General features: G+C 38.3%; 1 protein-coding gene across 4 annotated transcripts in view; it reads left to right on the top strand.

Annotated features, from left to right (window-relative positions):
- The window catches only part of xrn1 (5'-3' exoribonuclease 1), a 144,809-nt gene that overhangs the window by 47,843 nt on the left and 71,096 nt on the right, over positions 1–25,870 (top strand). For all 4 annotated transcript variants that reach the window (XR_009516465.1, XM_059993792.1, XM_059993785.1 and 1 more), the window contains exons 6-15: positions 3,774–3,859; positions 4,194–4,281; positions 5,146–5,314; positions 5,412–5,479; positions 6,835–6,966; positions 12,018–12,096; positions 12,360–12,480; positions 14,894–14,983; positions 19,814–19,970; positions 23,264–23,383. Coding sequence is in view for 3 of the 4 variants with exons in the window: in XM_059993792.1 (XP_059849775.1) it covers positions 3,774–3,859; positions 4,194–4,281; positions 5,146–5,314; positions 5,412–5,479; positions 6,835–6,966; positions 12,018–12,096; positions 12,360–12,480; positions 14,894–14,983; positions 19,814–19,970; positions 23,264–23,383 (1,110 nt within the window). In the remaining variant the exon portion in view is untranslated. The remainder of the gene's footprint in view (positions 1–3,773; positions 3,860–4,193; positions 4,282–5,145; positions 5,315–5,411; positions 5,480–6,834; positions 6,967–12,017; positions 12,097–12,359; positions 12,481–14,893; positions 14,984–19,813; positions 19,971–23,263; positions 23,384–25,870) is intronic.

Genomic DNA, 25,870 nt, shown 5'->3' on the forward strand with positions numbered 1-25,870 from the left:
TTCAACAGGGATATCGGTCTATAGGATGCACAATCAGTAGGGTCTTTATTTTTTTTAGTATTAGAGAAATAGAAGCTCTATAAAAAGATAGTGGTAGTTTACCTAATCTAATTGCTTCTTCAAAAACCCTACATAACAAAGGAGAAAAAAACTTGAGGAATTCCACTGTATACCCATCTGGACCTGGTGCTTTTCTAGAATTCATTGAGGAAATAACACCTTTAATTTCTGCATCTGTAATAGAAGTTTCTAATATTAAGCCTTCTTCAGATGATAATTTTAGAAAATTCAATTTCCCTAAAAAATCATGCACGGTATTAAGATCATGAGGAAATTCAGAGTGATACAGAGAAGTATAAAAATCTTGAAAAGATTTGTTATTCTCATCATGATTGACTGTCAATTCACCATTCTGTTTACGGATCTTAATAATATGACGTTTAACCAAAACATTCTTCAGTTGGGTAGTTAACAATTTGCCCGATTTATCACTGTGTATATAAAATTCACTTCTGGTTTTCATTAATTGATTTTCGATCGAAGATGTAAGTAATAAACTGTGTTGCATTTGAAGCTCAACTCTTTGTTTATAGAGCTCCTTACTAGGAGATATCGAATATTTCTTATCAATTTCTTTAATCTTATCAACCTATAAAAGAGTTTCATTCTTAATACGTTTTCTCAAACCAACAGAATAATGCTTTAAAAGTGTCCCAGAGTGTTCTGCAGGAAATTTCATCTGTAGAATTAGTTGAAAAGAAGAAATCAATCTGTTCCTTCATAAAATTTAATGAAATCCAGATCTTGTAGTAAAGTAGAACCAAATCGCCATTGCTTAATACTAGGAGCTGTGTCCATTAATTTAATAGAAAGTTTCATTGGAGCATGATCAGAGATGACTATAATGTCATAGTTACAACCAATTACAGATGGAATAAGACGGGAGTCAATGAAAAAGTAGTCAATTCTCGAGTAAGAATGATAAGCATGTGAAAAAAGAAATGAAAACTCTTTGTCCTTAGGGTGTAGAAATCTCCAAATATTGAAAATTCCAGAGTCAGTCAAAAAAGAATTGATATAAGTGGCCGACTTATTTGGTAAAGTCTGAATGGATATAGATCTATCCAGCAAAAGATTTAAACAACAATTAAAGTCACTGCCCATTATTAACATATGTTCATTTAGATTAGGTGGAGAAGTAAATAAAGACTTGAAGGATTCAGGATAATCCACGTCTGGAGCATAAACATTAACCATAGCAACCTTATTACTAAAAAATAACCCAGTAATTAACAAAAATCTACCATTCAGATCCGAAATAATATCATATTGAACAGATGTAATAGATGAGTCAATAAAAATTGAAACTCCTTTTACTTTGGCATTTAAATTTGAATGGTACGGCTGACCCTTTCAAAACCTAAAAAAACGTTGATTGACCTCTTTCCCCACATGAGTTTCATGTGCAAAAATAATATGCGCCTTTCGTCTTTGGAAACTTTAAAAATCTTTTTCTGTTTAATTGGATGGTTTAAGCCATTAGTATTGCAAAAGACAAAATTAATGTTCTGAGCCATATTTCTAGAATCAACCCTTTCGTATATAAAGAGCTAACCAAAGTATGAACTCAGGTACGTGGAAGAGGAACAAAAATACAGGGAGGAACTGGAAATTACGACACAGCAGAAATTTTAGTAGTTTAAAGTCAGCCCAAATGGAAAAAACTAGAAAAACTAATAAAAAGACTGATAGAAAGGACTCTCCTCCTCCACTGGCCCACCACCCACCAAAAAGCCCACCTGAGCCTAAAGGAGGCCAGAAAAAAGAATAATAACACTATATCTACCCCCGTGTCTCCAGAAAGCAACTCCAAATATATAAAAGAGAAAAAAAAAGATACACACAAAATCCGAAAAAAATAATTAAACACTATACTAAAACAGACTTCTTAATATAGCTGCTAATAAAAAGAAACGAAAAGAATATAAGCACTGGTAACTATTATAAATCGGATAAAAACCCAAACAAATAAAAATAAGGTTGTAGTAAAAAAAGACATTATGGGAAGGAGAAGGCAAATAAAATGGCGAAATAGAGAAAATGAAGAGTATTTTAGAAAAAGGAAAACCGCCCGCCATCTTAGTTAAATAAAAAATGAAGAAAGCAAGATGTATATCTAAAACGTTAAAAAATTCACCGTCAAAGGACTAATAATAATGTACAGAAAAAAAATAAAATGGTTGAAATAAGTAAATTGGAAAGATTAATACATCGGCAAAGAAAAACTTTAATTGAAATATAAAATGCAAAATAAACCTACACTCGTAACCAGAAACAAAAATCTTAAACTTATAACGATCAGAGTTCATAAAATGTTTATGAACTTTAAAAGAATAAAAACGGACATAGCCAGTACTGCGAAAACCATACATTTATACGAGGCGAGATTCCAAAGCAGTAGGATAGTGCTCATCCAGATAACTTCGAGTTTCAAATGTGGAGAGAAAAATATGCTGTGGTGCATTTGAAGATGAGATTCTAAGTCTCGCAGGGTATAAAAGCGCTGGTTTAAGCTTTTTCTCGTAACATTTGGACATCAGAGGTTTAAAAGCAAGCCGTGCCTTCATCACCTCTGGAATCTTCCACAAGATGAAATTGGAAATCTTGAAATTTAATCATACCTAAGTGATGAGCTGTGCGAATAAGATGCTCTTTATAAAGCATGCACATAGTGAAATCGAACAATTACAGCTGGTGGTTTCGGTGAAGAAGTTGGTGATCGACGCATAATGGAGGGCTCTCTGGAAATTCAGAAAGGAACACGTCCTTTAAAAGTTGAGCAAAATACTCTGAGGGGGTCCCTTTGTTCAATGCCTTCAGGGAGACCAAGTATGCATAAGTTCTGTCTTCTAGATCGATTTTCAAAATCGATGCTCTTAGCTTTAAGTGTTTCCAACTGTTTAATCGCCGAAGATAATTTCTGTTCCAAATTCTCAATTTTCAAGTCTCGCTTCCAAGCGTCCTCTTGCAAGGTTGTGATTAAAGTTTAATGCTGTTTAACTTCATGACCAATCTTAACCAGAGAGTCCTGGAAGGACTTTAAATCTTTTTTAAAAGTTTGTCGTTGTTCTTCAAATTTTTCATTAAAAAGCTCTAATAACGTATCGTAAGTCAATTCAGTACGCTTGGGTTCAGTCTTTTTTTTCTTTCTGTTGCCATTGGAATCTTTCCCAGTGTCTCGCCCTTTAGATCTTAAAGCCATTTCTGTACTCATTTCTTCAAAATTCACAGTACAAACTCAACGATAAATCCAAAAAAGTAATAAAAATCTTCTAGTGTAGGTAAAAATAGGTTAAATAAGGGTGACCATAGGTTAAAAAAGTAAAGGTAATGGAGCAAATCCAAAACGGTACTCACTCCATGAGCACCTAGTGGTGACCCCTAGACAGAGTAAATTTGATGCCCTACTATCACTTCATGTCAGATTACTAACTAATAAAGTACTGTTAATTGTAGATTTAGGTAGTATTGACAGTCTTATGCTACAAAAACAGAGTTTATTTTAATGTAAGTTGTTCTGTGTTGGTCAGCACAACATTATGGACTGAAGGATCCACAATGTGCTGTGCTATTTTATATTCTACTTCAGAAAACTTTGTATGTTTGCGCTTTTGCACAATTTTTAGTATAGTCAAGGTAAATGTGTTCATTCATCTCCCAAGATTGCTTTTTAAGTAATTTGCTCTATAATGAGTAATTTCTGTTTTATGCAGATTATGCTTGGATTAACAAGCCATGAACCAAATTTTTCCCTTTTGAGGGAAGAAGTTCGATTTGGTGGTAGAAAATCTCAAAAAAGGTAGGATCTTGGTGCTTTTCAACAGATTTCTTCTAGTTTTAAATTAAAATTTGGAAATGGAAAGCTCATATTGATGTTTGATTTTTTTTTCCCCTGCATTTGTAAATTAATTGCTGGAAATATTAAATAACTAAAGAGGTTTGCAATGTTTTTTTCTGAGAACAATGCATCTTTTCTTCCTGGGAAGTAAATCTTTGGAGTTTACTACTTCATGTTATCCCCAAATTGCAGGGATAAAATTCTTTAGGTTCTTGATATTTCAGTAGCTGGATTATTCTTTATAATGCTGATTTTGTCCACAAGCATGTTTTACTAACAGTTGGCTTTGTTGCAGGATTACTGCAGTTGAAGAAACAACATTTCATTTGTTGCACCTGTCCCTAATGAGAGAGTACATTGACTATGAATTTTCATCTGCACGAGTGAGTATTTGGATCAGAGTTAATTTCTAATGGTGATGATGTTTGAATTGAATGCTCTTGTGTTCTTCAGTTCATTGGCCAGGGTTTGGACTAAAGCTTTGATGGGCTCTGCAAAGTAAAATACAAAACTGGTGGAAATTTTATTGACAATTAAGTGTGCTTGATAGAATAACATACATTATTTTGCTTATTTCATATGAGTATGAATAATTGAAGACAGCTGTTCGTTGTTGGATTTTGTGTATTTTGTTGATTTGTATCAAAGACTGCATGAGTTCGGGGCTGAGAGGGAAAACGGATCAACCATGGTGAATTGGTGGAACAGACTTGATGGGCCAAATGGCCTAATTCTGCTCCTGTATCTTAAAGTCTTACATAGCTTATATTTGTCCCTGCTCTCTGTGGGGAAAAAAGCCTGTTTCCATTCACTATTCTGTTGGAGAGAAAACTTTTTTCAGCTCGCCTGGGGCAGAACGATGGAGCAAAGTGATTGGAAATTTGAGGCTGCTCCAGAGCTAGCTCCCAACAAAATGATTTCACAACGATCACAGATCAAACATATGGCATCCATTAATGCTTTGTTCCTTTAGCTGTCTTGTTGGTTGTGCCACCACTGTTGGTATTTGGAGACTAAACTATCTGAATAGTGCTTTTAACATGAAACAGGCAAACAGTTTGAATTTTTTGTCAAATATTTTTTTACCCACTGTGTAATAAATACATTGTTAAATTGAATTTGCAGACTTGAGACGTTGTACATTAGCAACTGTCTAATTTACCATAACAATCTACTAGGTTGAAACTTACATATATCATTTTGGAACCTTGATTTTGATTAATTTGCTTGTTGTTCTCAATCAACAGGGAAAGATTTCTTTTGAGTATGATCTTGAACAGATAATTGATGACTGGATATTGATGGGGTTTCTTGTTGGTAATGATTTTATTCCTCACCTACCTCATTTACATATCAATCATGATGCACTGCCTTTGCTATACAAGACATATATTGAGGTCCTGCCAACTCTTGGAGGTGAGTACTTGAAACAACATATTCTAGCTTGGTGTCAAATATTGTTTCATAGACATGGAAATAATTAGTAGATAAATTTTAATTTTATTTTGATCAGGCTATATTAATGAAGGTGGAACATTAAATTTGGAACGCTTTGAGAAGTATCTTTTAAAACTGTCAGAGGTAAGCTGAGGTTACTTCTATGATTTGAATGCTTTATTTGATTTGCTTCTGCATCATAATTTGAATGGATGTTTTTAGATTGGTCTGGTTGAAGGAAAAGCTCAGTTTATGTCAGCAGAAGTGGTACATGAGGGTTTGATGACAGCATTTTTAAGAGCAGTTTGGATGTGTACATCAGTGGGAGGGGTATAGGGTCCAAGTGCGGGTTGATGTGAGTAGGCAGAATAACAGTGGAGCAAAGGGCATGTTTCTGTGCTGTAAGACTCTGGCCATTTTGACCCGAAGGTTTCAATAATATGCAGTGACTGTTGTGCAGATTTTGAAGATTCATCCATTTTGTTGAACATTTGGCATTTAAAAAAAAACCTTACTGTCCTTTTTTTTTACATCTATAGCGGCTTTAAACATAGTTTACCTGAAAGTATTTACAGGTGACGTAGTGGCTAATAAATTGGACAGATGTAAGAAATTAGAGTTTTACTATTTTTTGTTGTTTTATCTTCCTTTTTCTTTGTATAGCCAATGTCAATTTTGAAGCATAATCTTATGTCTCATTTCCCATTCAAAGAGATGGAGTTAGAGGTGAACTCTGCATCTCTTGGCCAACTTTTCAATATACAGGATGTATATCAGAATTCATGTGATCTGTCTTTCCATTTTACACCTCCATTGATTCCAGCTTGATTGTTTCTTTTGTTTTCCTGACTTGAGAAATTTCACTTGGACTTTGGTCAACTTGAATCTTTAACTTTCTGCTCCATTTATTTTTTTAGTTAGAAGACACATTCTAGATGAATAGTGATCCATCTATAAATTAACTCTCTTGTTTAGGTGCTCAAATTGTGAAACTCAACAAATAAACCATTGGGCTGATTCTTCAGGGTAGTTCCTTGCTTTAGTTTAAGTTAGAAGTTTTCAAGTAGGATATATTTTTAAAGCAATATTCTGAAATAGTAGATGTTGTTCAGTGCAAATGTGTTTGTTAAATGTACTTATTGTATGTTTAATAACACCCTTTTTGAGCCATTTTACCGATGGCAGGGTATGATCCTTTATGGTTTTAATTCTTATTTATCAATGATTTAATGGTAAGCATTAAATCTGTAACAGCTTTTCACATAACTGCAAGATTCAAATGTAATAGAGGCAATTGCAAACTAAAGTTTCTGACATTAAATTAAAGTTGTTACTCTGTTTCATAGAATACAGCAAGGTTTTTAAAGAAATGTCTGCTAATTTATAGTGCAGTATGAACTAGATTTCTTTTGTATTTGATAATTGATGCTATTATCAATTCAGTCATATTTGAGTGTATATTGTTTGTGATTAATCATACCATAATTATTTGATTACAGTTTGATCGTGAACATTTCAGTGAAGTTTTTGTTGACCTGAAGTGGTTTGAAAGCAAAGTGGGTAAAAAATACCTAAATGAGGCAGCAGGCGTGGCAGCGGAAGAAGCAAAACAGCGTAAAAAGGAAAATAAAGTGAGTATTTATCTTATTTAAGTCTTCTCTCTCTGCACTGAGGTGCGCTAAATTTAAAAAGCAAGCCTGTTAGGACTTTCTGCAGAGCCTGAGATCATTTTAGTTATTAGACAATTGGCAAGGGTAAATAAAAAGAAGTTAGGTTTAAGAGGAGCAGCCATTGTTTAAATGGACAGAGTGGGTAACGGAGTCTTTTGCTCAAGGGGCTTCATGAGGAGAGGCTGAGACGAGGTAGAGGTCACTATTAAGTTTCTGTTTCTTTCTCTATTAGTGCTTAGCTAGAGTAGTGAGAATTGTTCCCAAGTCAGTGGGTGTGCTGCTCTTGCAAGATGTGGGAGATTTGAGAGAGTTCCAGTCTCCCTGATTGCTGCATCTGCAAGATGTGCATGTGGTTGTAGATCACGTTAGGGAACTAGATGACCTTCGATCATGTGGCAGAATGAAGAGGTGATAGATAGGAGTTACAGAGAGGCAGTCACACCTAATTTGCAGGAGGTAGGTAAGGTGACCATCAGGAGAGGGAAAGGAGATAAGCAAAAATTGTGGAGTATCCCTATGGCCATTTTTCTCAGTAATAGGTATCTTGTTGAGGGAGATAATGTACTAGGGGAAATCTGCAGCAACCAGGTCACTGAGCACTGAGTCTGACTCTGGCTCAGAAAAGCAGGGTGCAGAAGAGGAGAACAGTGGTGATAGGGGATTCTGTAGTTAGATGGGAGATTCTGTGCATGTGAATAAGACTCCTGGATGATATGTTGCCTCCCTGGTGGAGGGTAAAGGGTGTCTTAGATCAGGTGCATGGCATTCTTGGGAGGGGTTGGTGGTGGAAAAGCAGCCTGAAGTGGTATAATTTGGTAACAATAAGAAAAGGGACGAAGTCTTGAAGTGTGAATGTCGCAAGCTAGGAAGGAAGTCTAAAAGCAGGACTTCAAGGGCAGTAATCCCTGGATTGCTGCCTATGCCATGTGCCAGTGAGGGTAAGAATGGGATGATAGGGCAGATGAACGTGTGGCTGAAGAATTGGTGCATGAGGTAAGATTTCAGATTTCAGGATCGTTGGGATCTCTTCTGGGGAAGGTATAACCTGTAGTGAAAAGCGGGTTACATCTGAACTTGACTGGGGCCAGTGTATTTGTGAGTTTCATGGAAGCTATCGGGGAGGGTTTAAGTTAGGTTGGCAGGAGGCTGGGAGCCAGAGTGGTTGGTCAGAGTTGGTATAAAGATGGATGCAATGTGTAGACAGACTGAAGAAGGATAAGCACTGGATGGGGCATAACTGCAGTCGATTGGATGGATTGAAATATCTCTATTTTAAAACAAGAAGCATCAGAAACAAAGATGATAATACAGAACATGAGTCAGCACATAGAACTACGACATTGCGCTCATTGCAGAGACTTGGCTGGCACAAGGGCAGGAATGGCTGCTTGATGTTCCGGGGTTTTGATGTTTCAAAAGGTATATGGAGGGAAGAACAGTTTGATGACCGCAGAAAGGGTAACTCTGATCAGGGATTAAAAAAAAAAGAAACGTTCCTTGAGTTGGAGGAGGTAGGGGTGTCCATAATGAATACTTTGCTTCAGTATTTGCCAATGAGAGGAAGTGTATGAGGATAACAGTGGGCTGGTCTGCTAAAATATGTTGATGTTAAGAAATTGAGTGGGGTGGAAATTTTGAAAGACATCACGATAAATACGGTCCTGGACCAGACCGGATATACCCTGGTTTACTAGGGGAAGTGAGATAAAAGATTGCAGCTCCTTTCATGATGATTTTGAGCCCTCACTGGCCATAGTCATAGTTCCAGATGTTTGAAGGGTGGCAAATGTTATTCCTTCGTTCATGAAAGGTAATAAGGACAACCCTGTAAATTTTTGACCAGTGAGTCTTACATCAGAAGTGGGAAAACTATTGGACTCCTAGAGACAGGATTTATGAATATTTGGAGAAGCATAGGCTAATTAAGAACAGTCAGCATGGCTTTGTGAAGGGCAGGTTATGCCTCATGAACCTGATTGAATTCTTCAAGGAAGTGACAAAAGAAATTGATGAAGGTAGTGCATATGAGGTGTATATGGATCTTGGTAAGGCATTTGACAAGGTTTCACATGAGCAGCTCATTATGAAGTTCAGGTGATAATGGCATCCAGGGAAGCTTGACTGTGTGGATTGAGACTTGGCTTTCCCGCAGAAGGAAGAGGGTGGTGGTAGCTGAAACGTCTTCTGTCTGGAGGTCAGTAACCAGTGGTGTTTTGTGGTAATTGGTTCTGGGACACCTATTCTTTGTGTTTTTTGCAATTGACTTGGGTGAGGGAGCGGATGGGTGCATGAGCGAGTATGTGGACAGCATTTAGCTTGATGGTGGTGTTGATAATGTTTTGATGGTTAGCAGTTCCAATGCAACATTGAATGCAGAGCTGGGCTGAGAATTGGTAGATGGAGTTCAACCCAGAAAAGTGTGAAGTGATATCCTTTCGAAGGTTCTTCTTATGGGAGTGTTTAGGGTTAATGGCAGGTTTCTTAGCAGTTTGGAGGAACAGAGGGATCTTGGGATTCATGTTCATTGATGCCTGAAAGTTACTGTGGAAATTGATAGGGTGATTAAGGGGGTGTGTAATATGTTGAGTTTGAGAACCATGAGGTAATGTTTGTATAAAATTAGTTCAACCACACTTGACTCTTGATAAAGAAGGTATGCAATATTCTTTCTTTTATCAGGAAAGGTGCTGAGTGTAAGTTACAAAGTCATGTTGCAGCTGTATAATATTTTGGTTAGGGTATGTTTGAAGCATTGTGCTTATTTCTGGTCATCGCACTACAGAAAGGATGTTAAGGCTTTGGAGATGGTGCAGAAAATGTTTACCAAGATCAAAGTTCAAAGTAAATTTATTACCCAAGTACATATATATCACCATTACAGTACTGTGCTAACGTCTTAGGCACATATACATAGCTAGGGTGCCTCATACTTTTGCACAGTACTGTACTACCCTGAGGATTATTTTCTTGTAGGCATTCATGATAAATACAAAGAAACTTATGAATCAATGAATGACTGTACACAACAAGACAGACAAACAACCAATGTTCAAAAGACAACAGACGGTATGGGAGAAAACCCAACTGAACACAACCGAACAAACAAATAAATAAGCAGCATATATTAAGAACATGAGATGAAGAGTCCTTGAAAGTGAGTTCATAGTATTTTGAAATAGTTCACCGCTTAAGTGAAGTTATTCCCTTGTGGTTCAAGAGCTTCATGATTGAGGGATAATAACTGTATCTGAACCTGTTAATATGAGGCCTGAGTCTCCAGTACGTCTTTCCTTATGGCAGCAGCAAAAAGAGAGCATGGCCTGGATGATTGGGGTCCTTGATGATGTATGTTGCTTTCCTGCAACAGCGTTCAATGTTGGGGAGGACTTTACCTGTGATGGACTGGGCTATATCCATTATTTTTTGTAGGCTTTTCCATTCAAGGACATTGGTGTTCCCATACCAGGCCGTGATGCAACCAATCAGTGTACTCTACACCACAAAGCTGTAGAAGATTGTCAAAATTTTAGATGACATGCCAAATCTTTGCAAACTTCTAAAAAAAAGAGGCACTATTGTAATGGGACCTACATGCTAGACGCAGGACAGATCCTCTGGGAATTTAAAGTTGATGGATCTCCGGTTTCCTGCTGCTGTAGTCAATAATCAGCTCTTTTGTTTGACTGTTGTATAGATCGAAGTGTATTAACTCTAAAGACAGTTTGGACAAACTTGGATTGTTTGACAACTGTGGGGGCAAGTTGATAGAAATATATAATTTGAGAGATGTGAATAGGGTAGATAGTCAGTGCCTTATTTTCAAGGGTGCAATGTCAAATACATAGTTTTACACTGAGAGGGGAAAGATTTAAAGGAGATTTGTGAGGCATTTTTTTCCAGAGTGGTCAATAAGGGGGTTGAAGCAGATATGACAGTAATGTCTACGAGACATTTAGACAAACACATAAACTAGCAGAAAATAGGGACTTGTGTGATTAGATTGGTGTCATCGTTGATGTGGATGTGTTGGGTCAGAGGACCTGTCTCTGTGTAGTTCTTTTTCAGTTTGTCTTAAACTATTCTTTACTACTGAATAATAAATGAAATGAAATAATGTAAATCAATAACACCATGTCAATAAATTTCTCAAATAATTAATTTTAACATAAGGAATTAGGAGTGTTCCAATCAAACTTCTTCCACAGACTGAATTTGTCTTTCAGATCTATTTCATCTGCTTTAGGAAAATTCAGAAATATTTCCTCTTGTAACCATCATCAACTCTAATATATTTTATCTTTCGATATTAATTAAGTTTGCCTGATATATTCTGTAATGAATACTAATTGTGTTGAGACTTAAAGCATGGAAGTGTCTGGTCCACCAATTGTTCAGTGCAAATGGGAGGGGGTTTCTTGTTGGTAGATATTGAAAAACCTGATTATAAATACAAGGGCAAAATACACCTGAAACTTTTGGTAATTAAGCATTAAAAGAACATTACTAACCACTTCCCCATGAACTATAATTTTTCACTCCTTGCTAGGTCATTAAGCCGCCCATGTACAATGACTGTATTTTAAACTATTAAGAGAAAGCCTACATTTGCCTAATCTGAATTTACTTTCAAAAATTGGCTTCATGTTGTTGTTATTATTATTTGAGAATTAACAGATTGAAGTTTTGACTTATCCAACTCAAATACTTAACAAAACAGTTATTGACTGTTTCCATATTTATTCAAGAAGCCTTGATTTCTCTGTAAAGGGAACTTATCTAAGATATTGTTAGCTATGTCTAATATGCAATGTTATGTGATGCCTTATGATTTAGAGATTAATCTTGAGACTTGGAAAGTGTAATTTTTTGATCAGTCCCATGTTACTCATTGTATTAGTTGGCTAGTTGTTGACGAGATATTTCTATTCAGAGAAGTCTGTAGACCTTTTGCCACTTTGTTAAAGGGAATTTAGTTGGGTGAGGAAAAGAATTATCTGTTTATTTATTTACAGACTAGAGATGATTTGTGCCTAGCTGTACTTGACGAAGCAGAAGCCTGCTCAGACGACAGTACTGAATTGAATCACAAAGGTATGTAACTTTCAGTATATTACCATTCATTCTTTAGATCTCAGTAAACCATTACATTTTTCCGTCCCTTGAGAACTTGCTTGCTTTGATTAGCTAATTGTGATAAACTGTTAAATTTAGCATAAAAATAATGAATTTGTTTTTCAGTTTAAATATTATAACTATTTTGTTGAAACATCATTGTGGACTTCAGCTAATTTACCTAGCCACATTTTATCCCCTATCTGCACTTAAATGAATAATGTATGTGGTACACTTTTCAGATGCATTAGACAATGACAAAGATGAGGACCATGAGGATGAGGATGATCTGTTTGAAACAGAATTCAGGCAGTACAAGAGAGTTTACTACATGACTAAAATGGGCGTAGAAGTTGTTTCTGAGTAAGTGAAATTTGTTTGTTACTCACACCCAATTTTAACATTCAAGCATGACTATATTAAGAATAATCAGAAGGTCAGCTAAAACAGATGGGAGAGATTTTAAGTGGATCTTTTGCATCTGTATTTTCTCAGGAGACAGAGTCTATAGAAGTGAGGTAAAGGCAGCAGTGAAGTCATGGACCAAATATAGATTGCAGAGAAGTAGGTATTCACTGTGTTGAGGTAAATCAGGGGGACAAATCCCCAGGGCCTGACAATGTGTTCCCTTGGACCCTGTGGGAGGTAAGTGCAGAAACTGCAGGGGCCCTAGCAGATATTTAAATGATCTTTAGCAATAGGTGAGGTCCCAGAGGATTGTTGTTCTGGTGTTTAAGGAAAGCTCTAAGAACAAACCAGGAAATAATAGGTCAGTGAGCCTGATATCAGTAATGGGAACATTATTGGAAAATATTCTAAGGAACCAGATGGATAAGTACTTGGATAGACATGGAATGATTAAGAATAGTCAGCATGTCTTTTTGAATGGTAGATCAGATCTAAACAATCTTATAGTTTTGTGAGGAAGTTACCAGCAAAGTTGATGAAGGCAAGGCATGGAAGTGGACTTCAGCAAGGCATTTGAAGGGGACCCGCATTTGAAATTGGTCAAGGAGGTTCACTTGCTCAGCATTCAAGATATGGTAGAAAATTGGATTAGACATTGGCTTTCTGGGAGATGCCAGAGTGTAGCAGTAGAGGGTTGCCTCTCTGACTGGAGGCCTGGGACTGGTGGTGTGCCACAGGGATCTGCATTAGGTCCGTTGTTCTTTTTTTCATCTATATCAATGATCTGGATGATAACGTGGTAAACTGGATCAGCAAATTAGTGGATGACCTCAAGATTGGGGGTGTAGTGGGTGGTGTGGAAGACTATCAAAACTTGCAGCAGGGTTTGGACCAGCTGGAAAAATTGGCTGAGAAATGGCAGATGGAATTTAATACAGACAAATGTGAGATGTTGCACTTTGGTTGGACCAACCATCTTACACAGTGAGCAGTGGGGCACTGAGGATTGTGGTAGAGCAAAGGAATCTGGGAATACAGCTACATAATTCATTGAAAGTGGTGTCATAAGTAGATTGCCTACTTCTAAATCTTGAGGTCTAATTTGGAGTATTGTGTGCAGTTTTGGTCATCTACCTATAGGAAAAATATAAATAAGATTGAAAGAGTACAGAGAAAATTTATAAAAATGTTAGGTCCAGAGGACTTGAGTTATAAGGAAAGATTGAATAGGTGAGGACTTTATTCCCCAAGCATAGATTGAAGGAAGATTTGATAGAGGTATACAAAATTATATGAGGTATAGATAGAGAAAATGCAAGCAGGCTTTTTCCACTGAGCTTGGGTGAGACTACAATTAGGGGTCTTGGGTTAAGGGTGAAAGATGAAATGTTTAAGGGAAAGTTAACTTTTCACTCAGAGTGGTGAGTGTGGAAGGAGCTCCAAGCTCAAGTGGTGGATGTGATTGTGATTTCAATTCCAACGTTTAACAGAAGTTTGGATAGGTACCTGGATGGGAGGGGTGTGGAGAACTGTGGTTTGGATGCAGGTTGATGGGACTAGGCCGTTTCAGTGTTCCGGCATGCACTAGATTTGCTGAAGAGTTGGTTTCTTTGCTGTAGTTTTTTATGACTATGAATCTGAAGAGATGGTTCGGGGGTTTTTTTTGAGATGATCCCTATTTGTTAAAAACTAGGAGGCCTGCCAGTTTGTGTTGTGCTGGGTGGTTGATGGGGTCCGGGAACATGGGTGGACTTTCAGCTAACAATTCAATAATCAGTCCAAGGAGTGGTGATTGCCAGGGAGAAAATTTGAGGAGAAAGTTTGAGTCAGCTAGCTGTCCCAGGCCCCAAGATTTTTGGAGAAACTTGATTTGAAGTGTTTAAATTTAACATTGAGGAGTGAGTAAAAATTTATTTACCTTGTGTCTTGCATTGGCTCCAGAAATACAGCATTGTGAATTTAGTACATTAATTTCTGACAAGTCAGCATGATTTTTACTTTCTTGTACCAAGAAAGCTGCACTGTTATTTATGTGAACACACAATGGCTGTATTGCCTGTCCATTGTCCAAGGACACTGTGTATCCAGTGCACAATGAGATACTGGTTGAGAAAACAGTTGAGTTTATATCTGTGGTTAAAATGATGCCATAACTGTTTATGCTTGCATGTATAGAGTTGGTACTTGGATAAGGTATTGGATAATATCCAAAAAGAGGGAGAAAACATCTGTGGAAAATATGATTTCGTTTCTGGAGAAATCAATGTTCCCTCTTTCTCACCCCTGTACTCTTAGAATCCTAATAGTAGTGATTGATAGTTTTCAATATTTGGAAATGTATTTATTTCTTTCCTTCCTATTCCAACAGTGAATTTCTTGCTCAACAGGCAGAATGTTATGTTCAAGCAATACAGTGGATTTTGCACTATTATTACCATGGTGTGCAGTCCTGGAGCTGGTAGGTGTTTTGATGCAGATTTTAAAATATATTTGTGTGAAACAGTGCCACTGCTTTATTCAATTATAGTTCTACAACTTATTTAATCTCTCACTGTATGTAATTTAAAGATTTGTTTTAGAAACAAACTTGGTAGAGAAAGTAGAACTATAAATTAAGATGCCACTAGTCAGATAGATTTGCATCCTGGAATATACAATGTAATTGCAACCTCCACAGTAAAGTTAGAGATGTTTGTTTTCGTCTGTAGGATGTCCGTGGCAACATTTCTTTTGATTTTTTGCTGAGAAGGTGGTAATGAGCCATTAGGGTCCTTCTGCTGAAAATACTTCGGCACAGTATTGTGGGTTGAAGGGCCTGTATTGTGCTGTAGGTTTTCTATGTTTCTAAGAGCAGAGTTTGGTTAGGAGATTCAGGAACTAAGCCAGAGAGTTAAATATTGTCAGATTCGGATGGGCTTACGACTATGACACATGCTTACCCTGCCTTTGTGATGGAGGTCATGACTGCAAGTGACAGAAGTGAAGAAGTGAACCTGTTAATCAGGCAGATTGCTTAGTCCTGGATGATGGAGTCCTACAACATAGAAGCAGGTCCTTTGTTTGATATGTCTGATTGCAGTAATAATATTTTCCTAAATTTGGCCCATATCCCTCCAGTCCTTTCCTGAGCATGTACCTTTTAAATGCTTCTGAACACTGTAATTGTACCTGTCTCCATCCACTCTTAAGTGGAAAAACTTGTCCCTTAGATTAGCTTTAATTTTTTTCCATCTCACCTTTAGCCTATCTGCTAGTTTAAGAATCCCCTAACCTTGGAAGCAGACTGACTACCTATCTATGCCCCTCATAATTTTATAAACGTCGTAATGTCTCTCCTCAACCTTCTGCACTCCAGTGAGAATAATATCAGGCAATCCAAGTGGTCTTTTTAAGTCCTGCCAAAGGGTTTCAGCCCAAAATGTCGACTGTACTTTTTTCATAGATGTACAGTTGAAGTCAGAAGTTTACATACACCTTAGCCAAATACAGTTAAACTCAGTTTTTCACAATTCCTGACATTTAATCTTAGGAAACATTCCCTGTCTTAGGTCAGTTAGGATCACTACTTTATTTTAAGAATGTGAAATGTCAGAATATTTGTAGAGAGAATGATTTATTTCAGCTTTTATTTCTTTCATCACATTCCCAGTGGGTTAGAAGTTTACATACACTTTGCTAGTATTTGGTAGCATTACCTTTAAATTCTTTAACTTAGGTCAACTGTTTTGGGTAACCTTCCACAAGCTTCTCAGAACAAGTTGCTGGAATTTTGTTCCATTTCTCCAGACAGACCTGGTGTAACTGAGGTTTGTAGGCCTCCTTGCTCACACACGCTTTTTCAGTTCTGCCCACAAATTTTCTATCGGATTGAGGTCAGGGTTTTGTGATGGCCACTGCAATACCTTGAATTTGTTGTCCTTAAGCAATTTTGCCACAACTTTGAGGGTATACTTGGGGTCATTGTCCATTTGGAAGACCCATTTGCGATTGAGCTTTAACTTCCTGTCTTGAGATGTTGCTTCATTACATCCACATAATTTTCCTTCCTCATGATGCCATTTATTTTGTGAAGTGCACCAGTCCCTCCTGCAGCAAAACACCCCCACAACATGATGTTGCCACCTCCATAATTCATGGTTGAGATGGTGTTCTTCAGCTTGCAACCCTCACCCTTTTTCCTCTGAACATAACGATGGTCATTATGGCCAAACAGTTCAATTTTTGTTTCATCAGACTGGAGGACTTTTCTCCAAAAAGTAAGATCTTTGTCACCATGTACACTTGCAAACTGTAGTCTGGCTTTTTTATGGCGGTTTTGGAGCAGTGGCTTCTTCCTTGCTGAACAGCCTTTCAGGTTATGTCAATATAGGACTTGTTTTACTGTGGATATAGATACTTGTCTACCTGTTTCCTCCAGCATCTTCACAAGGTCCTTTGCTGTTGTTCTGGGCTTGATTTGCACTTTTTGCGCCAAAGTCCGTTCATCTCTAGGAGACAGAATGCATCTCCTTCCTGAGCGGTATGACAGCTGCGTGGTCCCATGGTGTTTATACTTGTGTACTATTGTTTGTACAGCTGAATGTGGTACCTTCAGGTGTTTGGAAATTGCTCCCAAGGATGAACCAGACTTGTGGAGGTCCACAATTTTTTTTTCTAAAGTCTTGGTTGATTTCTTTTGATTTTGTTTGTAAAATTCTGACCCACTGGAATTGTGATATAGTCAATTAAAAGTGAAATAATCTGTCTGTAGACAATTGTTGGAAAAAATACTGGTGTTATGCACAAAGTAGATGTCCTCAATGTCTTACCAAAACTATAGTTTGCTAATAAATCGATGGAGTGGTTAAACAATGAATTTTAATGACTTCAACCTATGTGTATGTAAACTTCTGACTTCAACTGTATGTGTCGCTGGTCTTTTTAACTAAAGCCTTCTATTCGAGGCATCAACCAAGTGAATCTCTTCTCATGAAAGTATATCATTTACCTACTATGATGGCCCCAAACTACACTCAATATTCTAAGTGTGGCATAATTAAAACTCTAGCTACCTCTCCTTCAGAATTATATCCCAAACCTTGACTTTGATTCAGCTTGCTTGCCTTTATAGGCATGGGTATTGAGTACAAAGTACATTTGACGTTCCCTACTCTGACTACCTCTGCTGCTAATTTGAAGAAGATGATGAGCTTGTACCCCAAGGTTCTCAGAACATAAATGCTTATAAGGTCTTTTTCATTTACTGTACATGTCCTGCCTGTATCAGATGATCCAAAATATTATTTTGCACTTGTCTGGAAAAATTCCATATGCCACCACTCCACCCAACTTTCCAGCTGACCTACTGTATGTCCCTCAGAATCAGTAAGTGAACATTCTTCAGCTTCACCGGTTTCCACATTGTCAACAAACATATCAGACAGCCTTCTCGACCAAATCATGTATATACATAACCATATAACAATTACAGCATGGAAACAGGCCATCTCGGCCCTTCTAGTCCATGCCAAACGTTTACTCTCACCGAGTCACATTGGCCCGCACTCAGCCCATAACCTTCCATTCCTTTCCTGTCCATATACCTATCCAATTTTACTTTAAATGACAATACCGAACCTGCCTCTACCATTTCTATCGGAAGGTTGTTCCACACAGCTACCGCTCTCTGAGTAAAGAAATTCCGCTTCGTGTTAACCTTAAACTTTTGACCCCTAACCCTCAACTCATGTCCTCTTATTTGAATCTCCCCTACTCTCAATGGAAAAAGCCTATCCACGTTAACTCTATCTATCCCTCTCATAATTTTAATTCCCTCTGTCAAGTCCCCCCTCAACCTTCTATGCTCCAAAGAATAAAGACCTAACTTGTTCAACCTTTCCCTGTTACTTAGGTGCTGAAACCCAGGCAATATTCGAGTAAATCTTCTCTGTACTCTCTGCTTTACCCTCGTCAACTTTACTCATAACTTCTTCAATACTCCAAACAAGGCCTTACCAACGCCCATGACAAACAACAAAGGAACCAGCATGGACCCTCGTGATACACCATTCATTGCAGACTTCCAGTCAGAGGAATGATTCACCACCAGTATGCACTGCCTCCTTTTACCAAGCTAGTGTTGGATCCAGTTTCTCCAAACCTTGGATCCCATGTGACCTAACTTTCTGGGCCAGCCTACCATGTAGCACTTGTCAGAAGTTTCACTAAAGTCCATGTTTGCTGCTTTACCTACAAGAACTTTCTTTATATCCTCCTTAAAATACTCAAATCCATTAATGAGACAGGATTCCTCATGCACAAAACCATGCAAACTTCCCTAATCAGTCTCAGCCTTTCTAAGTTATCATAAATTGCATCCCAAAGAATTTTCTCCAGTAGTATCTATTTACTTATTTATTGGTACAGTGCAGAATAAGCATTTCTGGTCCTTTGAGCTACATCACCCAGCAACCCCTGATTTAACTCCAGCCTTATCATGGGACAATTTACAATGACCAGTTAACTTACTAACCAGAAAACCTTTGTACTGTGGGAAGAAACTGGAGCACCCAAAGAAAACCCATGCATTCCACAGGGAAGATGGACAGACACCTTACAGATGATGTCAGAATTGAGATCTGACCTCTGATACCCCCACGGTAATAGTGTCGTGTTACCAGTACACTACCAGTTTTCCTCACCGGTCTGTAACTTTCTGGTTGTAATACTGAGCTGCTTCAGATTTGTTGGAGCTGCACTCATCTGCAGAAATAGAAAAAGTTTTATCATCTACCAGCTGATGCCTTTTAGTTGACAGTCAGGAATTATGTCACTCACTGTGGAATACTTACTCATCATAAGGCTCTTTTTGGGCAGCAGGAATCTTCCAATGTACCTGTAGGTATCTAATCGTAAATTCTTCCACCGCATTCTGTCATCTAAACTGGAAATGCTGAGAAGGTGACAGGAAGCAAACCATGAAACCTTAGTGGCAATTTTCACCAGTTTTCATAGAATCTTTGTATTATTAGTTTATTTGAAAGGTATTGCAATGAAGGTGCATTTTCTCATATTTATCCCCATTCTTGAGTTAGCCACTAATGAATTAAACTTCTAGTGAACCAATAAATTCAGTGGTTCTAATGGAATATCATTTGTCAGTAAGATTAACTTTTTTTTCTGACAAATGAAAATTTGCTGCATTTTCTGTTTTTTTTCTAAGATTTTCTTAAGCATTTTGCTATAAGACAATTTGTTGTGTTGCATTCCAGTGGCATATAAATAACAAAATGTCTTTTTCACTGATTAGGTACTACCCTTATCATTATGCACCTTATCTATCAGACATTTGCAGTATCAGTAAGGTGAAAATAACATTTGAAATGGGAAAGCCATTCAAGCCCTTTGAACAGTTACTTGCTGTTTTGCCAGCAGCTAGTAAAGAGCTTCTGCCCAGTTGCTACCAGGTAAATTTGTTTGGTATTTAAAATAATAAAATTATAAATTTGCATTTTAGTGAGAATTACCTATGATAATTTGCATAATGTATTGTTAAATGCCAGCTGAACTCAAATATATTCAATTCAATGGATGGGACCTGGAGCGATAGAGCAGCAAAAGAAGTGCATGGAGTAAAGCCAGATCCAATAAATAGAGAGGCTTTGAGGAAAGAGAAGCAGAATAAAGGGTGTAAAGGTAGTATGGTAGAAGGGTTAAAGTGCATGTACTTCAATGCAAGAAGCATCAGGAACAAAGGTGATGAACTGAGAGCTTGGATACATACATGGAATTATGATGTAGTGACCATTATGGAGACTTGGCTGGCACCAGGGCAGGAATGGATTCTCAATATTCCTGGACTTCAGTGCTTTAAAAGGGATAGAGAGGGGGGAGAAAACGGAAGAGGGGTGGCATTACTGGTCAGGGATACTGCAGAAAGGGTGGGTAATGTAGCAGGATCCTCTTTTGAGTCAGTATGGGTGGAAGTCAGGAGCAGGAAGGGAGCAGTTACTCTACTGGGGGTATTCTATAGGCCCCCTGGTAGCAGCAGAGATACCGAGGAGCAGATTGGGAGGCAGATTTTGGAAAGGTGCAAAAATAACAGGGTTGTTATCATGGGTGACTTTAACTTCCCTAATATTGATTGGCACTTGATTAGTTCCAAGGGTTTAGATGGAGCAGAGTTTGTTAAGTGTGTCCAGGATGGATTCCTGTCACAGTATGTTGACAGGCCGACTAGGGGGAATGCCATACTAGATCTAGTATTAGGTAACGAACCAGGTCAGGTCACTGATCTGTCAGTGGGTGAGCATCTGGGGGACAGTGATCACTGCTCCCTGACCTTTAGCATTATCATGGAAAAGGATAGGATCAGAGAGGACAGGAAAAATTTTTAATTGGGGAAGGGCAAATTATGAGGCTATAAAGCTAGAACTTGTGGGTGTGAATTGGGATGATGTTTTTGCAGGGAAATGTACTATGGACATGTGGTTGATATTTAAGGATCTCCTGCAGGATGTTAGGGATAAATTTGCCCCGGTGAGGAAGATAAAGAATGGTAGGGTGAAGGAACCATGGGTGACAAGTGAAGTGGAAAATCTAGTCAGGTGGAAGAAGGTAGCATACATGAGGTTTAGGAAGCAAGGATCAGATGGGTCTATTGAGGAATATAGGGTAGCAAGAAAGGAGCTTAAGAAGGGGCTGAGAAGAGCAAGAAAGGGGCATGAGAAGGCCTTGGCGAATAGGGTAAAGGAAAATCCCAAGGCATTCTTCAATTATGTGAAGAACAAAAGAACGACAGGAGTGAAGGTAGGACTGATTGGAGATAAAAGTGGGAAGATGTGCCTGGAGGCTGTGGAAGTGAGCAAGGTCCTCAATGAATACTTCTCTTCGGTATTCACCACTGAGAGGGAACTTGATGGCAGTGAGGACAATATGAGTGAGGTTGATGTTCTGGAGCATGTTGATATTAAGGGGGAGGAGGTGTTGGAGTTGTTAAAATACATTAGGACAGATAAGTCCCCGGGGCCTGACAGAATATTCCCCAGACTGCTCCACGAGGCAAGGGAAAAGATTGCTGAACTTCTGGCTAGGATCTCTATGTCTTCGTTGTCCACGGGAATGGTACCGGAGGATTGGAGGGAGGCGAATGTTGTCCCCTTGTTCAAAGAAGGTAGTAGGGATAGTCCAGGTAATTATAGACCAGTGAGCCTTACATCTGTGGTGGGAAAGCTGTAGGAAAAGATTCTTAGTGATAGGATCTGTGGGCATTTAGAGAATCATGGTCTGATCAGGGACAGTTAGCATGGCTTTGTGAAGGGCAGATCATGCCTAACAAGCCTGACAGAGTTCTTTGAGGAGGTGACCAGGCATATAGATGAGGGTGGTGCCAGTGGATATGATCTACATGGATTTTAGTAAGGGATTTGACAAGGCTCCACATGGTAGGCTTATTTAGAAAGTCAGAAGGCATGGGATCCAGGCCAGGTGGATTCAGAATTGACTTGCCTGCAGAAGGCAGAGGGTCATGGTGGAGGGAGTACATTCAGATTGGAGGGTTGTGACTAGTGGTGTCCCCCAAGGATCTGTTCTGGGACCTCTACTTTGTGATTTTTATTAACGACCTGGATGTGGGGGTAGAAGGGTGGGTTGTCAAGTTTGCAGATGACACAAAGGTTGGTGGCGGTGTAGATAGTGCAGAGGATGGTCGAAGATTGCAGCGGGACATTGATAGGATGCAGAAGTGGGCTGAGAAGTGGCAGATGGAGTTCAACCCAGAGAAGTGTGAGGTGGTACACTTTGGAAGGACAAACTCCAAGGCAGAGTACAAAGTAAATGGCAGGATACTTGGTAGTGTGGAGGAGTTAAGAAAGCTTATGTGGTGTTAGCTTTCATAAGTCGAGGGATAGAGTTTAAGAGTCGCGAGCTAAAGATGCAGCTCTATAAAACTCTGGTTAGGCCACACTTGGAGTACTGTGTCCAGTTCTGGTCGCCTTACTGTAGGAAGGACGTGGAAGCATTGGAAAGGGTACAGAGGAGATTTAGGATGCTGCCTGGTTTAGAGAGTATGGATTATGATCAGAGATTAAGGGAGCTAGGGCTTTACTCTTTGGAGAGAAGGAGGATGAGAGGAGACATGATAGAGGTGTACAAGATATTAAGAGGAATAGACAGAGTGGATTGCCAGCACCTCTTCCCCGAGGAACCACTGCTCAGTACAAGAGGACATGGCTTTAAGGTAAGGGGAGGGAAGTTCAAGGGGAATATTAGAGGAAGGTTTTTCACTCAGAGAGTGGTTGGTGCGTGGAATGCACTGCCTGGGTCAGTGGTGGAGGCAGATACACTAGTGAAGTTTAAGAGACTACTAGACAGGTATATGGAGGAATTTAAGGTGGGGGGTTATATGGGAGGCAGGGTTTGAAGGTCGGCACAACATTGTGGGCCAAAGGGCCTGTAATGTGCTGTACTATTCTATGTTCTATGGTCTGTTGTTTCTCTGCACTGTCCCTGGTTTCCACTAATCTCTTACTCAGTCTCACTCAGTTTCACATATCCATTTCTCCTATTAACCTTTCTCTTCCTCCAATTTCCATGGTCAATGCCTGCAAAAAATGTTGAGTTTTTTGGTTTCTTTATGATACTTACAGCAAAATAGTATTTCCATCAAGCACAATAGATTAAATATTGTTTAGTGAAAAAAGACATCTTTCATGATGATTGTAAAGCTTAAGAGAATTAATTGTTGTTTTTATTTCCTCAGTTTTTAATGACCAATGAAGAATCTCCAATCATAGAGTATTATCCTCCAGATTTCAAAACTGATCTTAATGGCAAGCAACAGGAGTGGGAAGCTGTTGTGCTGATTCCATTTATTGATGAGGTGAATGTTTTTTGCATGTTACCACTTTGTGTTTGAAGACTTTAAATAGTTAAAATGATCCAATCATCACTTTTTAATGCATGAATATGACTAGTCTTAAAAGAAGTAACACACAAAATGCTGGAGGAATTCAGCAGGTCAGGCAACATCAATAGAAATTAATAAACAGTTGACTTTTCTGGCTGAGACCTTTCTTGAGGAGTATCTGTTGATTTCTACTATAATAGTCCTGATTTTAAAATACTAATTTTGTTTCATTGTTAGTAAGCAGCCTGAAGTTATTACTTTAACATTTATCTGCATGATAAGATGTCTTTTTTTTTCTTGTTCTAACTTTAGTGAACTACTGTTGAGGGGTGGCGGTGGATAGTTTTTCATGAACATTGATGGATGCTTATTTATGGGTCATTCCATTATCCAAACCCAAGCTTTCCCACGTTTTTGTTTTTTTTTTAAGTTCTTCTTTGCCAGTGAAAACTTGAATTTGTATAAGACCTTTAAATTGGAATACATAATAACTACTGAAATCAGATGTAAGGAAATTAGAGAAAAGGATTGACCAAATGGATACTGTGGTGGGGCATTTTAGCAGAAAATGTTGAATTCAAATGAATGAATAATTACATTTCTTAAAGTCCTGGGCGTGATAGAAGGATTATGGGAGGAAATAACATAAGGCAAAAGAAATTGCATGCTTTACACTGATGGCAAAGCAAAAGAAACACAGTGACCAAAAGTTTCAATGACCTGAGAGGAACTAAAATACCAGATGGTGTTTCACCAGATGTAGTGAAAAGGTGGAGGCATGTAAAAGAAAAGGTTTTTATTGGAAAACAGAGATTAGTATCAGTGAGGATCATTTGCTTGTTACTTGGCAAAGTACCCTTCATGATGGTTAGGAAGCCTGTAAATTGGTAAAATCTCAATCAGTGTTGATGGAAGGGATAAAGGAGGTACACAGTACTGAGCAAAAGGCTTAAGTACATGTTTAAAAAACTTCTGCAAAGTGAAGATGCTTTCAAAATAAATAAACAAGTTTCTGAATATCAAAACAAGTTTTCAATATTCGAATGTAGAATTATAGCGAATACTATAAAAAATAGTAAATAGTAAACAGTAAACAAAATCAAATCAATGCAACACACACAAAATGCTGGAGGAACTCAGCAGGCCAGGCAGCATCTATGGAAAAAAGTGCAGACGACTTTTCGGCTGAAACCCTTCACTGACTGTATTCTTTTAATAGATGCTGCCTGGTCTGCTGAGTTCCTCCAGCATTTTGTGTGTGTTGCTCAGATTTCCAGCATCTGCAGACTTTCTATTGTTTGTGAAAACAAATCAATGTTTGGTTTTGCCTTTAAAGGTGCATCAATTCTCTTCGGTACACTGTTGTGCAATTTTATAAGAAAATCGGCTGGTAGGTTGTTCCAATCACCTTGGAGAACTTGCCATAGTTCTTCTGCAGAGTTTGGCTGTCTCGTTTGTTTCTGTCTCTCCAGGTAATCCCAGACAGCCTCAATGATGTTGACATCAGGACTTTCTGAAACCATATAAAAAAAAATCTAGGATGCATGAGACTTTTGCACAGTACTGTGTAGAACCAGCTGAAGAAATGGTACAGAAATGACTAAGCAAGTTATGAAAATAACACAGTCTGTTCAGGAACGAATGTTTGGGAGGAAGGGTAGAGTGGGGGAAATGAGGGGTACTGCAATTTGGAAAGAATAATAAAAAAACTGTATTGAAATGAAAGAAGATTGGTAGCTCAGGCTGGCTTCTTGCTTGTAAGGTTAATCGCTGAGCCTGAAGGTTAAGTTGCAAATGTTTCTTTGCCAGTTGAGGTGTTATCATCAGTGCATAATTGAATGTTGATTCTGCAGAGTGCTTGTGTTTATATTGGTTCAACTCATTGTTCTGATTGGTTGCCTGTCGTGCTGGCTGCTAGTCACGTAGTTCTGTGGAGAGAATTATCCGTGACAGTAGGTAAACATCAACAAGCTGCAAGAAGACATGGTACTCTGTCACTCATCTCAGTACATGAAGATACAGAAGGACGCAAGTTTGTCTGGGAAACTACATAAATCCTGGCAGATGCACAAAACCAAAATTAAGAGAATACTTAGAACTTGATTTTCAACAGAAGATTCTGTTAACAAGCATATGGAGCTGGACCTAATTTACGAACCTATGTATCTGCGGGATCGGGGCCAAAGTGAGAGTAAATACCTGAGGAACCTACCTCACAACGACAGATAACCATTGATGTGGGCCAACAGAGACTAGTGGCCAACCCGACAGCCATCCAATCAGAACAACAAGTGAACAACAAGGTGGAAACAACGATCAATTGTGCACTAATAATGTCATCTGGATTCGTGATGAAACATTTGCGACCTAACCTCCAGGCTTGGTGAACAACCCTAAAACAAAAAGTGCTGTTTTAATGATGAGAAATTACAGAATATTGTTGGGCAGAGGGTTCAAAGT

This window comes from Hypanus sabinus, chromosome 2, assembly GCF_030144855.1.
Source record: "Hypanus sabinus isolate sHypSab1 chromosome 2, sHypSab1.hap1, whole genome shotgun sequence".
NCBI lineage: Eukaryota > Metazoa > Chordata > Chondrichthyes > Myliobatiformes > Dasyatidae > Hypanus > Hypanus sabinus.